The following is a 16140-nucleotide window of genomic DNA, read 5'->3' on the forward strand; positions in this document are numbered from 1 at the left end:
AGATCCTTTACCTCTTCCAGACTCTCCCGGTCACCCCCCCACTGGGGATGGTCAAGAAGCTTCAAGACGCCCTGAACCAATATGTGTGGGCGGGCAAGCGACCCCGACTTCGTCTCGACCTCGCTCTGCGGGTGACAGCTGAGGGAGGCCTGGGAGTCCCGGACTTGCGGCGCTATTTCCAGGCGGCACAACTTCGGTATCTACTGGAGTGGTCTAGGCCCACCTCCGAAAAGCACTGGTTGTTCCAAGACAGGGCCATGGCGGGCATGTCACTGTGGAAGGTCCCTTTCCTAGCGCGCCCAGATAGGCCGGCATATTTGAGAAAATCCCCTATCACCAGGACCCTTTTACAGGTCTGGAATGCCACCGCTGTCCCGAGGGGCCTCACGACTTTCCCGTCACCCATGACACCTTTGCTGGACAACCCGGCCTTCCCCCCAGGGTTACCGCCAGGCTCGTTTCCCCAATGGCGGCCGTCAGAGTGCCGCTCGGCAGGCCACTTGTTTGACACGGAAGGCTTCCTCCCATGGGACGCTGTGGTGGCTGACTATGCCCTCCACAAGCCCCACCGCTTCCAGTATTTCCAACTCCGCCACTGGCTGTCACATCCTGAGGTGGCTCCGCTAGTAGGCCGCCCGCTGACCCCGTACGAGAGGTGGCTCGTGACCAAAAAGTCAGACTCTGGGTCCATTACCGAACTGTACCTCATGCTATCCCCACCCCCTCCTGGGGAGAGGTCTGCAGGCCAGAAACGTTGGGAGAAGGAGTTGGGGCGCACACTGTCGGATAAAGAATGGCGGGACATATTTCACAGAGCACACCACACTGCGAGAAACACGGCCAGCAGGGAGGCAGCGGTGAAAATCGCCTATTACTGGCACCTGACCCCCGAGCGCCTACACCAGGGAAACCCAAGAAGAGATCCCACTTGCTGGAGGGGGTGCGGACACACTGGGACCATGCTACACATACTGTGGGAATGCGATGCAGTTAAAGAGTATTGGGAGGTGGTGCTAAGGGACATTGACACTTATTTTGACACTGACATCCCACGCTTCCCAGCATATGCGATCCTTGGGCTCCCCAATAAACTCATGTTCCCTCTCAAGTCACTGCGGGGGCGACAGATGGGGCTGGCGATGGGGGCGGCGACACACCACATTCTATCGCTATGGGGCACGCCGAGGAAGCCCACACATACGGGGTGGCTACACAGGTTATGGTATATCATGGGGATGGAGAGGATCCAAGCCTCGCTCACACAGGCTTCGGACGCTTTCCGCGAGCATGGCAACCACTTCTCTCTTTACTGTCTCAAGAATTCACGGAGCTCACCTGCCCGAAATACATAAGGGTCCTGAAACTAGCGGAAGAATTCCGCGGGGAGAAGACCAGAGCAGAACATAAGGTTTGATCCGGCTCTCACTCGGCCTCCACCAGGCTTGCTTGGAACACACCGAGGGGGGGGGGGGGTTCTGTTGGGGGTAGGGAGTTGGTTGGGGATCCGGGTGGGGGGGGGCTCAGTTTCGGGGGGGTGGGTAGAAAAGAGTTCTTGCACTGGGAGATGGGCTTGTTTCTTGCCGTATGATTTCACATGGACGAACAGTTTATTCGCCGGCTGGACGGGACATGCCTATATTCTTAGCACTTGCATTGTAGCCTTACCAGCACTGCATTTTACTTTTTGTCTTCTCCTGATGTATGTTGTTGCTTTGTGGAACTCAATAAAACATATTTGATAAAAAAAAAAACGCCTGTGTCCGGGTGACAGCCTCTAAACTAGAGTTCAGGTTACTGTGTCACAAATGTGACAGATATACCATCCGCCTTATTACAAGTTCATTATATCCTGAGGCAATTGTTATAAGGTGAGCAGTTGCAATATTTGTTACGTTTGTGAAGGAGTAAACTGTCCGGAAAACCCTACATCAGCCCTCAGGTCTACTATCATTTATAGGAGAGACCAGCATTACAGGAAGGGTGCCTAGAGGGCAGGTGTAGTACCAGAGGAGCTGTAAAAGGAGTCTGAGTTTAAAAGAGTGGAGTAATATCTAATGAACCCCTGGGTCTGTTGTGGGAACTCCCAGAGAAACAGAGTGTTTCTTAGGATTCTTTTGTCTCCCAAGCTCATATTGTCTGACACATTGGCCCTGGCCTGTTTCTTCTCCTCGAGGTAGGCAGCCTCAAAGTGTTGTGTTTTCCGAGGCCTTGTCCCCTCAAGCAAAGGGTAAAGTGGTAGCACTCATGCAAGTAAGTACCCTTTTGAGGCAGTAGGAGTAGGATACAATATACATGAATAACCCCCACCTACACCCCTCCAGTGCAGATGGAACAGCCCCTGAGAGGAACATGCACCTTTCAGCACACCTCTTCTATTTGTACCTCGTAAGCACCTACCTATGCACCTCCTCTGTCTATACCTCATGATCACCTACCTGTGCACCTCCTCTGTTTATACCTCATAAGCACCTACCTGTGCACCTCTGTTTATACCTCATAAGCACCTACCTTTGCACCTCCTCTGTCTGTACATCATGAGCACCTACCTGTGCACCTCCTCTGTTTATACCTCATAAGCACCTACCTGTGCACCTCTGTTTATACCTCATAAGCACCTACCTTTGCACCTCCTCTGTCTGTACATCATGAGCACCTACCTGTGCACCTCCTCTGTTTATACCTCATAAGCACCTACCTGTGCACCTCCTCTGTCTGTACCTCATAAGCACCTACCTGTACACCTCCTCTGTTTATACCTCATAAGGGCCTACCTGTGCGCCTCCTCTGTTTATACCTCATAAGGGCCTACCTGTACACCTCCTCTGTTTATACCTCATAAGGGCCTACCTGTACACCTCCTCTGTCTGTACCTCATAAGCACCTACCTGTGCTCCTCCTCTGTCTGTACCTCATAAGCACCTACCTGTGCACCTCCTCTGTTTATACCTCATAAGGGCCTACCTGTGCGCCTCCTCTGTTTATACCTCATAAGGGCCTACCTGTGCACCTCCTCTGTTTATACCTCATAAGGGCCTACCTGTACACCTCCTCTGTTTATACCTCATAAGGGCCTACCTGTACACCTCCACTGTTTATACCTCATAAGCACCTACCTGTGCTCCTCCTCTGTCTGTACCTCATAAGCACCTACCTGTGCACCTCCTCTGTTTATACCTCATAAGGGCCTACCTGTGCGCCTCCTCTGTTTATACCTCATAAGGGCCTACCTGTACACCTCCTCTGTTTATACCTCATAAGGGCCTACCTGTGCACCTCCTCTGTTTATACCTCATAAGGGCCTACCTGTACACCTCCTCTGTTTATACCTCATAAGGGCCTACCTGTACGCCTCCTCTGTTTATACCTCATAAGGGCCTACCTGTGCACCTCCTCTGTTTATACCCCATAAGCACCTACCTGTACACCTCCTCTGTTTATACCCCATAAGCACCTACCTGTGCACCTCCTCTGTTTATACCACGTAAGCACCTACCTGTGCACCTCCTCTGTTTATACCTCATAGGCACCTACCAGTGCATCTCCTCTGTTTATACCTCATAGGCACCTACCTGTGCACCTCCACTGTTTATACCTCATAAGCACCTACCTGTGCACCTCCTCTGTTTATACCACGTAAGCACCTACCTGTGCACCTCCTTTGTTTATACCTCATAAGCACCTACCTGTGCACCTCCTCTATTTATACCCCATAAGCACCTACCTGTGCACCTCCACTGTTTATACCTCATAAGCACCTACCTGTGCACCTCCTCTGTTTATACCCCATAAGCACCTACCTGTACACCTCCACTGTTTATACCTCATAAGCACCTACCTGTGCACCTCCTCTATTTATACCCCATAAGCACCTACCTGTGCACCTCCACTGTTTATACCTCATAAGCACCTACCTGTGCACCTCCTCTGTTTATACCACGTAAGCATCTACCTGTGCACCTCCTTTGTTTATACCACCTAAGCACCTACCTGTTCACCTCCTCTGTTTGTACCTCATAAGCACCTACCTGTGCACCTCCTCTATTTATACCTCATAAGCACCTACCTGTGCACCTCCTCTGTTTATACATCATAAGCACCTACCTGTGCACCTCCTATGTTTATACCTCATAAGCACCTACCTGTGCACCTCCTCTTTTCATCCCTCATAAGCACCTACCTGTGCACCTCCTCTGTTTATACCTCATAAGCACCTACCTGTGCACCTCCTCTATTTATACCTCATAAGCACCTACCTGTGCACCTCCTCTGTTCATCCCTCATAAGCACCTACCTTTGCACCGCCTCTGTTCATCCCTCATAAGCACCTAAACGTGCTCCTCCTCTGTTTGTACCTCATAAGCACATATCTTTGCACCTCTTCTGTACCTCGGAAGCACCTACCCGTGCTCCTCCTCTGTTTATACCTCATAAGCACCTACCTGTGCACCTCCTCTGTTTGTACCTCATAGGCACCTACCTATGCACCTCCTCTGTTTATACATCATAAGCACCTACCTCTGCACCTCCTATGTTTATTCCTCAAAAGCACCTACCTGTGTACCTCCTCTGTTTGTACCTCATAGGCACCTACCTGTGCACCTCCTCTGTTTGTACCTCATAAGCACCTACCTGTGCACCTCCTCTGTTTATACCTCATAAGCACCTACCTGTGCACCTCCTCTGTTTGTACCTCATAGGCACCTACCTGTGCACCTCCTCTGTTTATACATCATAAGCACCTACCTCTGCACCTCCTATGTTTATACCTCAAAAGCACCTACCTGTGCACCTCCTCTGTTTGTACCTCATAGGCACCTACCTGTGCACCTCCTCTGTTTGTACCTCATAAGCACCTACCTGTGCACCTCCTCTGTTTATACCTCATAAGCACCTACCTGTGCACCTCCTCTGTTTATACCTCATAAGCACCTACCTGTACACCTCCTCTGTTCATCCCTCATAAGCACCTACCTGTGCGCCTCCTCTGTTTATACCTCATAAGCACCTACCTGTACACCTCCTCTGTTCATCCCTCATAAGCACCTACCTGTACACCTCCTCTGTTCATCCCTCATAAGCACCTACCTTTGCACCTCCTCTGTTCATCCCTCATAAGCACCTACCCGTGCTCTTCCTCTGTTTGTACCTTATAAGCACATATCTTTGCACCTCCTCTGTACCTCATGAGCACCTACCCGTGCTCCTCCTCTGTTTGTACCTCAGAAGCACCTACCTGTGCACCTCCTCTGTTTGTACCTCATAAGCACCTACCTGTGCACCTCCTCTGTTTATACATCATAAGCACCTACCTGTGTACCTCCTATGTTTATACCTCAAAAGCACCTATCTGTGCACCTCCTCTGTTTATACATCATAAGCACCTACCTGTGCACCTCCTCTGTTCATCCCTCATAAGCACCTACCTTTGCAACTCCTCTATACCTCATAAGCACCTACCTGTGCACCTCCTCTGTTCATCCCTCATAAGCACCTACCTGTGCAACTCCTCTGTTTATACCTCATAAGCACCTACCTGTGCACCTCCTCTGTTCATCCCTCATAAGCACCTACTTGTGCACCTCCTCTGTTTATACCTTATAAGCACCTACCTGTGCACCTCCTCTGTTCATCCCTCATAAGCACCTACCTGTGCAACTCCTCTGTTTATACCTCATAAGCACCTACCTGTGCACCTCCTCTGTTCATCCCTCATAAGCACCTACCTGTGCAACTCCTCTGTTTATACCTCATAAGCACCTACTTGTGCACCTCCTCTGTTCATCCCTCATAAGCACCTACCTGTGCACCTCCTCTGTTCATCCCTCATAAGCACCTACCTGTGCAACTCCTCTGTTTATACCTCATAAGCACCTACCTGTGCACCTCCTCTGTTCATCCCTCATAAGCACCTACTTGTGCACCTCCTCTGTTTATACCTTATAAGCACCTACCTATGCACCTCCTCTGTTCATCCCTCATAAGCACCTACCCGTGCTCCTCCTCTGTTTGTACCTCATAAGCACATACCTTTGCACCTCCTCTGTACCTCATAAGCACCTACCCGTGCTCCTCCTCTGTTTGTACCTCATAAGCACATACCTTTGCACCTCCTCTGTACCTCATAAGCACCTACCTGTGCACCTCCTCTGTTTGTACCTCATAGGCACCTACCTGTGCACCTCCTCTGTTTATACCTCATAAGCACCTACCCGTGCTCCTCCTCTGTTTGTACCTCATAAGCACCTACCTGTGCACCTCCTCTGTTTATACCTCATAAGGGCCTACCTGTACACCTCCACTGTTTATACCTCATAAGCACCTACCTGTGCGCCTCCTCTGTTTGTACCTCTCAGCCGAGCTTCTGTAATGAAGCTTGTAATCCCTGCACTGCTAACCATGGCCACTTGACTATCAGACCATTACCTGACTTCTGCTGTGTGCATGCAGAGAGATGCTCCGCTGCTTTTGACCCCTTTAGATTGAATAATAACTGTTGAATCTTTTCCTCACGGTGACCTCGTGTCATCGGAGTGATTGTTATTCAGTCATTTTGTTAGCATATATTGCATTTGAATTGAGCTATTTTATTAAGTCCAAAGTGCATATTGATTGTACGTTTGTTTTTTCCAATTTTTGAAACATTTGAGCTTTTGTTTGCTTATCTTAGTGTACATAGTAGATAGGCATTTCGCCCACTTGTATATACTCACTTTCGCACTTCCCTTTTTGTATGAGCAGCTTTCTGTGGTTTGATTGCAGTATGAATGAAGCTGATTGTTGAATGAGTAGAATTGTACATTTATGTTGTGTATGACCTTCCCCTGCACCATTTACACATTGACCCATTCGTGAATTGAATTGTACATATTGAGAAATTTCACTGTGTGTGTATAGAGATTTGTTGTCCTTCAGTTGAAAAATAATCAAAAACAGTTCTTTAAATAATTTTGTAAGTAGAGAATAAAAATTCAAACGTAAGAACATTTGGTGTGGACTGAATGATTAGTCCTTCTAGGTTGAGGAGTGTCCACTCAACTTTAGCATCTATGAGTAAATAGTTCGAGCAGTACTGGCAGTTGTTTTTGTTTCATAGAGTTATAGGCGTAGCCTTACTGCGCTCAAGCCAAACCCTTCTTTGTTTCAAGGCCACTGCTTTGGCTAACATCAGGAAGCACATTTTATTTGCTACAGCTCGAGCAAGAACAGCTGCACTGTTCTGCACTGCACTGTTCTGTTCTGCTGGGGATTTACAATCATCAGCCTTTTATACATTTTAAGCCACGTTGGAGAACATTACACTGAAGACAGTTGCCTAAGCACAAATTATTGTGGTCAGGCGATAACCGGGAGGCTAATTCATGCGGCGTACCCAGGGTGCACCGAAACTGCCCGCAAGCACATTCCGAGAAAACTCACAAGCTTAAAACATCCTGCACCTGGTGTTTGCAGGCCATCAACAGCACGTACGCAGTCTCAGTCTCTCCACAGACGAAGAGCAAAAGAGCAATGTAAAATCATGAACTACACGATGACGTCCAACTTATAAAGTGGATGAACAGTTTTTCACAAAATATATCTACTTTCACAATCCACCCCTTGAACAATTGTTCAACATTAATATCAGAATCAATCCATATCTATATGCATTAATTCCATTCCATTACCTCTTGGTCTCGTTCAATCATGCCACCTGAAACATGAATGCTGCTCATGGTAGGGGTACATAGCTGAGCACAGGCTTGACACCAAATGGGGAGCATATTCAAGCACAGGCAGGCAATCAATTTTGCAATGACTATAATCAATATTATTTTCATCAAAGTCCGGCCCTATGTATCAGACTGTGAAGAAATGTCATCCCATAACGTATGTTCAGCAAAATAATGGTACATTTAATTATTTGTGATAAGCATTCATCATTTGTGTGGAAACGTTCTGATTGTGTTCTTCACAAGGATGAGAACAAATGGAATGCAGAACTTTCTCTTTAACATTGTCTTTATCCATCCAGGTTGTTCACCCTCAGTTCCTTATTGTTCACCATCACTAGGCCGTGATTTGTCCCCAGTACTTTGTGGGTATGAACTCCATAGAAAGTCTACCACTGGTTGAGTTCAAAAGATGGACTGGAATTTGATTTAATGACACTGATGGAGGGAAAGAAGATGCTGAATGAATTGGTCAGCCAACAGTTTGTCTAGGGTAGAGATGATACTGTGGTCTCTGCGGTGCCAGAGGTTCAGGAGGGGGTATACGCCTGTCCGGTGTCGTGGTGGATGTAGACGGTAGTTAAAAAGTACAAACATCCACCAGAGTATACCGACATTTGTTAATAAGGGTCATTTCAATGTAATCCATTTGGAGCTCCGCGAAGGGCATCTGTGCAGGGCAAAATGTCCTGGTGGAAACTTTGTTCTCTTGCCTGTATTGTACTGAGCAGAGGTCAAACAGCATGGGCATAACTGCTCAGCCATTCTCCGTATCTTGGCATTTGCCCAAAACTGCAACATCCTATTGGTCCACCCATCTCGACCCAGATGATTGGGGCGGTGCATCATCAACGTCAGTGAATATAAGAGGGCATCAGGCAGGAGATATCTTTTTCTGTCCATATGCATCCAACAACCATGAACTTGTTTGCCCATTTTGGTCCATTTGTCCAATTCATCCTCAACCTTGTTCAGCTATTCCTTCAGGGCTAATGTCTTGGGGCCCCTTTGCCATGCCAGGGTCAAAGTGGGCTACATATGTGAGGTCAGTGGGGGAGGAAGCAGTCCTCTTGGCTCTTTTGTCTGCAAAATCACTTTCCCTCCTCATATCATCAGTTATTTTCATAAGAGCACTACATTTTATCAGCAACACTTTGGCAGTTAAGGACACTGCGTTCAGCAATCTCAATATCAACACCCCATGTTGTATTTTAGCACCTTCTAAATTAATAAACCTTCTCTCAGTCCCTAATCTACCATAATTGTGAGGAATTGCAAAGGCATATTGACTATCCGTATAAATGTTCACCCTTCACCTCAAGGTTAGTTCACAGACTCTGCCTAGTGTTATCAGCTCTGCTGTCTGAGCAGAGTTCTCAGGTATCTTGCATTTATCTAATGCTGTACTGAGCTTGGTTATAGGTAAGAGCATATTCTGCCGTAGTACTGTCATTCTGCAATTCAATTGAGGACCCATCCACCCAGATATCTCCTTCCCTGTCTACCCTTGGTACATCTGACAAGTCAATCCGACCTTTTGCTTGCTCTTCTGTCTGTAACATGCAGTCATGCACCTCACCCATTTCATCACACTCGGCATTGCACACTACAGACAACAAAGTATCAGGATTAAGAGTCTTACAATGGTGTAAAATTACATGTGGGCTAACAGACACAATTCATGAGTCAGTCGAGCATTGGTAAAATGTTACGTCTTTGTCCTATTCAACAATAATTCCACAGAGTGAGGTACATAGACGTGTACAGTATGTCCCATGACCAAAGCCTCCACTTGTTGAAGGGAGACTGCAGCTTCTGTGATTGCCCTTAGACACGGGGAAGGGCCTGAGCTACCATGTCTAGTGCTGTAGAAAATAGAGGCACATGGGTGCTTGTGATCGCCCTGCTGTTGGGTGAGGATGGACAACATACAACCATTCTTTTTGTGTACAAACAGGTGAAAGTAGATTTCGTAGTCTGCCAAACCCAAAGCCGGTGCACTACATAATATGTCCTTCAGAGTCCGGAAACTAGCAGCATGCTCCTGGGCTCCTGAACGTCTATTCTCGTGAGTCTTAAGAAACGTTTTGCAATGATTGAGAAATTAGGTATCCAGTGTTGACAATAGCCATGTCCAAGAAGGCATGCACCTGCTGCTGGGCTGAGGTATCGAAAGGGTGGGCTGCACTCTTTTAGGTTCCAGGCACCACTCGTCTTGCCACAAGAGGTGGCCCAGATACATCACCTCAGTTTGAGAAAACTGTATTTTGTGTGGTGAAGCCTTACGACTGTGAGTAGCTAAAAAAATTCAACAGCCTGACTGTATCTGTTACGCATGTGTCTTTACCCTCTCCTGCAACAGCAAGCCGTCTGCATAAGAGAGCTAGAAAAGGAAGCATTCTTTAAATCGATCACAGAAAAATAGGACTTGTCAGGGGGCAACGTAGATAGTATATTAACAACATTAGGCATGACAGGGAATTGAGGAACAACTATCTTGTTAATCTCTCCCTGGTCAACTATGAACCACTACCAATCTCCTTTCTTCTTAGCGTCCCCCCTTTTCAAGACCGGGAGTATGGGGTTGTTGCAGGGGCTCCCTGATATTTCTTTCACTATGTCCTCTTTTACTAACTCCCCAACTATCTTCTGTAATCCCTTCAAACCTTCCGCTGATATTCTGTATTGCAGTATCCTGGGGAAGCATGCGTTTTACTGTAATATGTAAATGGTCTGTATTCATTCCTCCTGTGTGGTTGGTGTGCATGGCCCCAATTCTGTGGTCCATCTCTTTTAGAACTTAGGAGGGATGTGCAATATTCCTCATAATACAGATCTAGTCATAACGGCCATATTATCTGAATCGCATTCCAAATAAATCACATCTGCTACACACCTGATGACCGCTTTTTTGTTTCATCAACAAATGTAGTCCTAAAAGGTTAAAGGCACACTTGCCTGAGATTACAAATTCATTAATGTCGATTATATGACCCTAGTGCAAGGGCTGGGAGATGGGTCGGGTGATTGGCACATTGGTAAACCCCACATGCACATTTATTTTCCCGGAGAGTGGGACCTGGAGCAAGGTCTGTTTAGTCAGTGAAGAGGGGGTGGCCTCTGTGTTTATGAGAAATTTAATGGTGTTGTTCTCTACTGTCCCCAGCACATATGAGCCTCTTACATCTAGGGGAAATACACTTCTTTTCATCCCCCTTTCGGGACTCCCTAGTTTTCATCTTCCCCATGGTAATGATCGTAGCGTGGTATTTTCTGCATCATGACCGTGGTCATTTGGGCTTGTGGTTGCCACATGGTGTTAAATTTATTATTATTCTGCCCAGGGCCATTTTCCCGTTGTTGCATATGACCGGAAACCAGAGTTAATATCTACCCCGGCCCCTACTCCTATCACGCCTTCTCAGTATGCGGGGGTATAGACAATCTCAAACCCAATGGTCAGGACTGCAGCAGTTATGGTATGTACCTGGAGCAAACGTGTTCCCTGTTTGGGAGGGGCCGAACTGGTCCTCATCTGAGCCCCCTCCCTCTCTTCCTCTTCCCCTATTGTTCTGTTATATTAGTACTTTATGTTTTAACTTCCTATCTTTCTTCTCCTTCATCTTATCCTCCTGCTCTAATTTCTACTAAACTTCTGTTCTATATCATCCGATCTCATGCAAGTGACCCTCAATCTGGGTTCTGAATGGGAATACCATCCCTCCTTGTTTTCTCGTATATCAGGGTACTAAGTGACCAAAGTTAGTTTATTGCATGAACATGGGACATGTACATAAATAGTTGGATTTGTCACTTCCAGAGCATGGTCCTCTAGAAGTGGCAGGGCTTTACTGTGCATAACTTACAAGGGAGTTGCTGTCTGTTGTACATTAGCTTGGGAGGACCATTGTCTCTTAACGTTTTGTTGTTTCAAAGCCCATGTATGGCTCTGCATTCATCTATGTGGTCCAATATCTTGTCTACCGTTTGGTAAACGTCAATAAATAAACCGTCTGGGCCGAGAGGAGTAAATGAGTATCTTTAAAATGTTTCTCAATGTCTTTAGCATCTTGGAGTGGGGATAATTGAGGATAACCCTGATTTGGGGATTAAGTTATAAACCAATCATTACACATATAATCTATTTGGTCAAAGACTATTCATAGTGGGTGGTACTTCATCCTAAAGTTAAAATTGGTGGGGAACTTGTCACCATAGGCCTTTCAACACTCTTTCATTGTGGCATGATATATGTGTTCTAGCCAGTCCTGTTCTTCTGTGGTCATAGGAGTGTCTTATCTAAATCTTCTGGTTTTATCGTCATCCCCTTCTACCTCCAAAAATCGTTTTTGAGTGGGTGCAGTACTAGGGTTGGGAAGTATGAGAAGGATGTCATTCTTGCAGTTGCACTTATTCTGCAGAGGATATTGTCAGGGGTCCTCGTGACCGCTGGGAACTGAGGGGACAACTGATGTACGATCTATGTGTTTATGAACATAAGCGTTACAAGCCAACATTTCTGCTTCTTGTCCTAGTGATACCAGTTTTCTGCATTCTCTTTCTTTTGTAGGCTTGTGCTTTTCTCCTTACTGTTCCCTCCCAGTGGACCCCGCAGTTTCTGACCCATGCATGTTCATCCCAACATTGTAAGGCTTCATATTGTAACAATCAAATCTTTACCTGTCTTTCCCTAGCCATTAAATATTGTCGCAAATAACCCAACTTCACTTTTTCAAAGGATCTTATTCCTGGCTGTTGCAAATCTGGATTGGATTTTGTTTATCCATGCCATTGTTTCAGAAATAGGCCTGCCTGGAGACTCTTTTTTTAATTACATACCACACCAGACTACTGGGTGGAGGTGTGGACTGTGCGACTTCTAAATACTTGTCGCTACGAAAAGTTCCTACACAGGCACAATTTCTACTAACACAACAACCAATGGTAAGGAGGAACAAATTCGAAAGTGATATAACAAGAAATAGGGACTCAAACCTGTTACTAAATATGAGACCAAATCAGGTCGGGGTTCTAGAACCACCCACAAACAACCACTCAAGTGGACCTTGAACCACCCACAACGTCTCCTTACCTGGTTGATAGCTGTATTTTACTGTGTCAAAGCAACAGAGGTCTGATTCGTTGGGATTCAACCAAGCAGGCCACTAGCTGTGAACTGCACCTGCAGGAAACCGGTCTCCCCTCTCCAGGCATACACTTCAAAGTCATCAGGTTCTCCTAGCCCTCCAACTGTGGTAGCTACTCCAACTAGGCTCCGACTTGGTAGTCCTGGGTTTTGGCACTGTTCGTTAAAGCAAACTACTCATTCTAAATAAAGCATGGACAAGCGCAGTTGTAAGCAGTCAGGAAGCAACGTTTATTTGCTGTTGCTCGAGTGAGAACAGCCAGCTATCAATTGCACTGTTCTGCCTTGGGTTATAATCAGCAGCCTAGCACACATTATGAGCCACGTAGGAGAACATTACACTGAAAACAGTTGACAAACAATAAATCATTAAGATCAGGCTATAATCAGGAGGCGCACAAAGGGTGCACCGAAACTGCGTGCAAGCATATTCCAAAAAAGCCCACAAGACAAAAACATTCTGCACCTGGTGTTTGCACACCGTGAACAGAACATACACAGTTTCAGTCTCTTCACAGACAAGAGTAATAGAGCAATGTAATAACAAGAACTGCAAAATGAAATACAACCTGTACACGGGTTAACAGTAATTTACGTAATAATCTTCTTCCACACAATGCGCCTTGCATTACCTTTGTTATGTACTTCCTGAATATTTACCTTTGTTATGCACCTCTTTTTCTACAATCTGTTCTTGTTTCAATGAATTCATAACCATATGCATCTACCTAAACCTGTACCTGTAGCATGTAGGCGCTCCGTGATCGCACTTTTTTTTATTAAGTTACTTTGTAAACACTGGCAAATCACCTCCTGTTCTGAAGTAAATAAGATGTGACTTCTTCGATAGAGCCTTTAGTTAAATATCCGTGTATGAGGAAAAATCCCTCTGTAATGTTCAAAGATGGTAAAGAAGAAATGTCTTGTACCACAATTTAAACATAATGTATTTATTCCTTCATGTTTGCATTTAGTAATTTAACATCTGTTTACATCCAACAGGAAACAAGCCTTGAATAAATGATAAGGGATTTAGAAGATACTACTGTAAATCAACAAAAACAATAAAACATTGAGCTCCAGTATTCAAGGCAGCATCAGCAACATCATATTGACGAACCTGAACGTTAACTGACGGATCCTGGAAGAAGCTGTCAAGGGCAGTTCAGTGAATGTAAGAGTCTGAGCCGTGCACCTCCACTCCACAAAACTAAGAAATTACTTCTGGAAAATTAAGGCAACAACACTGACAAAGCACCTCAATTGTATACAGGTGTCCAACACCAGCTTTGATCCTGGGATTGGAATGATGTGTTTACAGCAGTGCTCCGCTTTCTTAAAATGTTGACAGACCACCATTCAGTGCGCTCGGTGTATGGTGAACTCTTTCTAGCCAAACCACAGGAACCAGAGAAAAGAACAATGTTGTGGAGCCAGACACTTGAAGTGTAAAAGAAAGACGAGTTCTGCTATCTAAAATACAAATTTATGGCCCAGTTTGTGCCGACCAGAAGGAAGATGGATCATTATCCCTAACTGTGCAAAATATTTACCCATTCCAAAGACACTATCGCCCACAAAGAAGCCTTGCACTCTTTATGAGTGTGACAGTTTTTGGGTGACCTTGAGTGTGGCAGGTGTTTCGTGACATTTGCACTTTATTAAATCAGAAAGCAAATGTGCAAAATATCATACATACAGGGAATGTGAGAATAACATAAGTGCTTTATCAGCCATGTTTGCCCTTCAGGAAACACAGTCATGGGATGCAGGCAAATATATACCAGACTCAGAGACATTAACCGAGAAAGAAGAACCTTACACATGCAACAAGAGCTTTAGTTTGTCATCAGAACTAAATCACCATCAGCAAACACACACAGATGAAAAATCATTCGAGTGCACTGAATGTGGGAGTAGTTTTAGTTACTCTTCAGCATTAAGGAATCATCAGCGTGCACACACAGGGGAAAAACCATTCAAATGCAGTGAATGTGATAAGAGCTTTAGTGATGTATCAATCCTACAAAGACATCAGCGAACACACACTGGGGAAAAACCATACCATTGCAATGATTGTGGAGAAAGCTTTAGACATTCCTTAACATTAAGGAATCATCAGCGAATACACACGGGGGAAAAGCCATTCAAGTGCAGTGAGTGTGTGAAGAGCTTTAGTCGGTTACCATATCTACAAACACATCAGCGAACACACACAGGGGAAAAACCATTCAAGTGCAGTGAATGTGGAAAGAGCTTTAGTCAATCATCAGTCTTACACAGGCATCAGCGAACACACACAGGGGAAAAACCATACCATTGTAGTGAGTGTGGAAAGAGCTTTAGTCTGTTATCACACCTCACAACCCATCAGCGAACACACACAGGAGAAAAACCATTCAAGTGCAATGAATGTGTGAAGAGCTTTAGTCAATTATCATACCTACAAAGCCATCAGCGAACACACACTGGGGAAAAACCATACCATTGCAGTGAATGTGGAAGTAGTTTTCATGACTCTTCAGCATTAAGGATTCATCTGCGAATTCACACAGGGGAAAAGCCATTCAAGTGCAGTGAATGTGTGAAGAGTTTTAGTCAGTTATCAATCCTGCAAAGTCATCAGCGAACACACACCGGGGAAAAACCTTATCATTGCAGTGAATGTGGAAGTAGTTTTAGTAACTCATCAAACCTAAGGATGCATCGGAGAACGCACACAGGGGAAAAGCCATACCAGTGCACTGAATGCATGAAGGCCTTTAGTCGATTATCAATTCTACACCGCCATAAGCAAAAAAACACCCTCATTGAACACACATGGAAATAATCCCCGAGGTGCAAGGAATTTGTCAAGATTTTAAGTACATTAACAGTAATACTGACGCATATGTGGAAATACAAAGGAGCAACAAGTGTAGTTATTGGGAGATTCATGAATTACAGAAAATGATAAAGTTATAATTATTTGGAACATTCAAATACCAGATAATGAAAAGTAGATAATAGAAGACCTGGCTAGCAGGAAAGAAGAAAAACATAGATACTTGTAGAATTATGAAATTGTTTATTGTCAGCGATTGTTCATTTCTCTACAGGTAGGAAGAAACATGAAGCACCAGGAAACACTTTAGGAGACTAGCATAATGTGGACTAATAGAAAAGAAAGGTTAGTTTTTATTGAGTGAAACAGAGTTATAAAGAACAACATCCAAGCACACCGGATCACACTACTGTTAGAAGCAACAGAATAAACAATACTTGGACTGACAAGAGTATTTTCAG

General features: G+C 45.2%; 1 protein-coding gene across 1 annotated transcript; it reads left to right on the top strand.

The window, feature by feature from the left end:
- The first annotated feature begins 13860 nt into the window (after nt 1-13860).
- LOC147736995 (uncharacterized) lies at nt 13861-15685 on the top strand. Its single transcript, XM_086956285.1, has one exon. It carries the CDS (start codon nt 14591-14593, stop codon nt 15683-15685), a length of 1095 nt encoding a protein of 364 aa, XP_086812411.1. The 5' UTR covers nt 13861-14590.
- Nucleotides 15686-16140: the final 455 nt, after the last annotated feature.

Source organism: Lissotriton vulgaris, chromosome 1_1, assembly GCF_964263255.1.
Source record: "Lissotriton vulgaris chromosome 1_1, aLisVul1.2, whole genome shotgun sequence".
In the NCBI taxonomy this organism is placed as follows: Eukaryota; Metazoa; Chordata; class Amphibia; order Caudata; family Salamandridae; genus Lissotriton; species Lissotriton vulgaris.

Coding starts and splice junctions, on each gene's coding strand:
- LOC147736995 (XM_086956285.1), top strand. CDS start 14,591: ATGTTTGCCCTTCAGGAAACACAGTCATGGGATGCAGGCAAATATATA.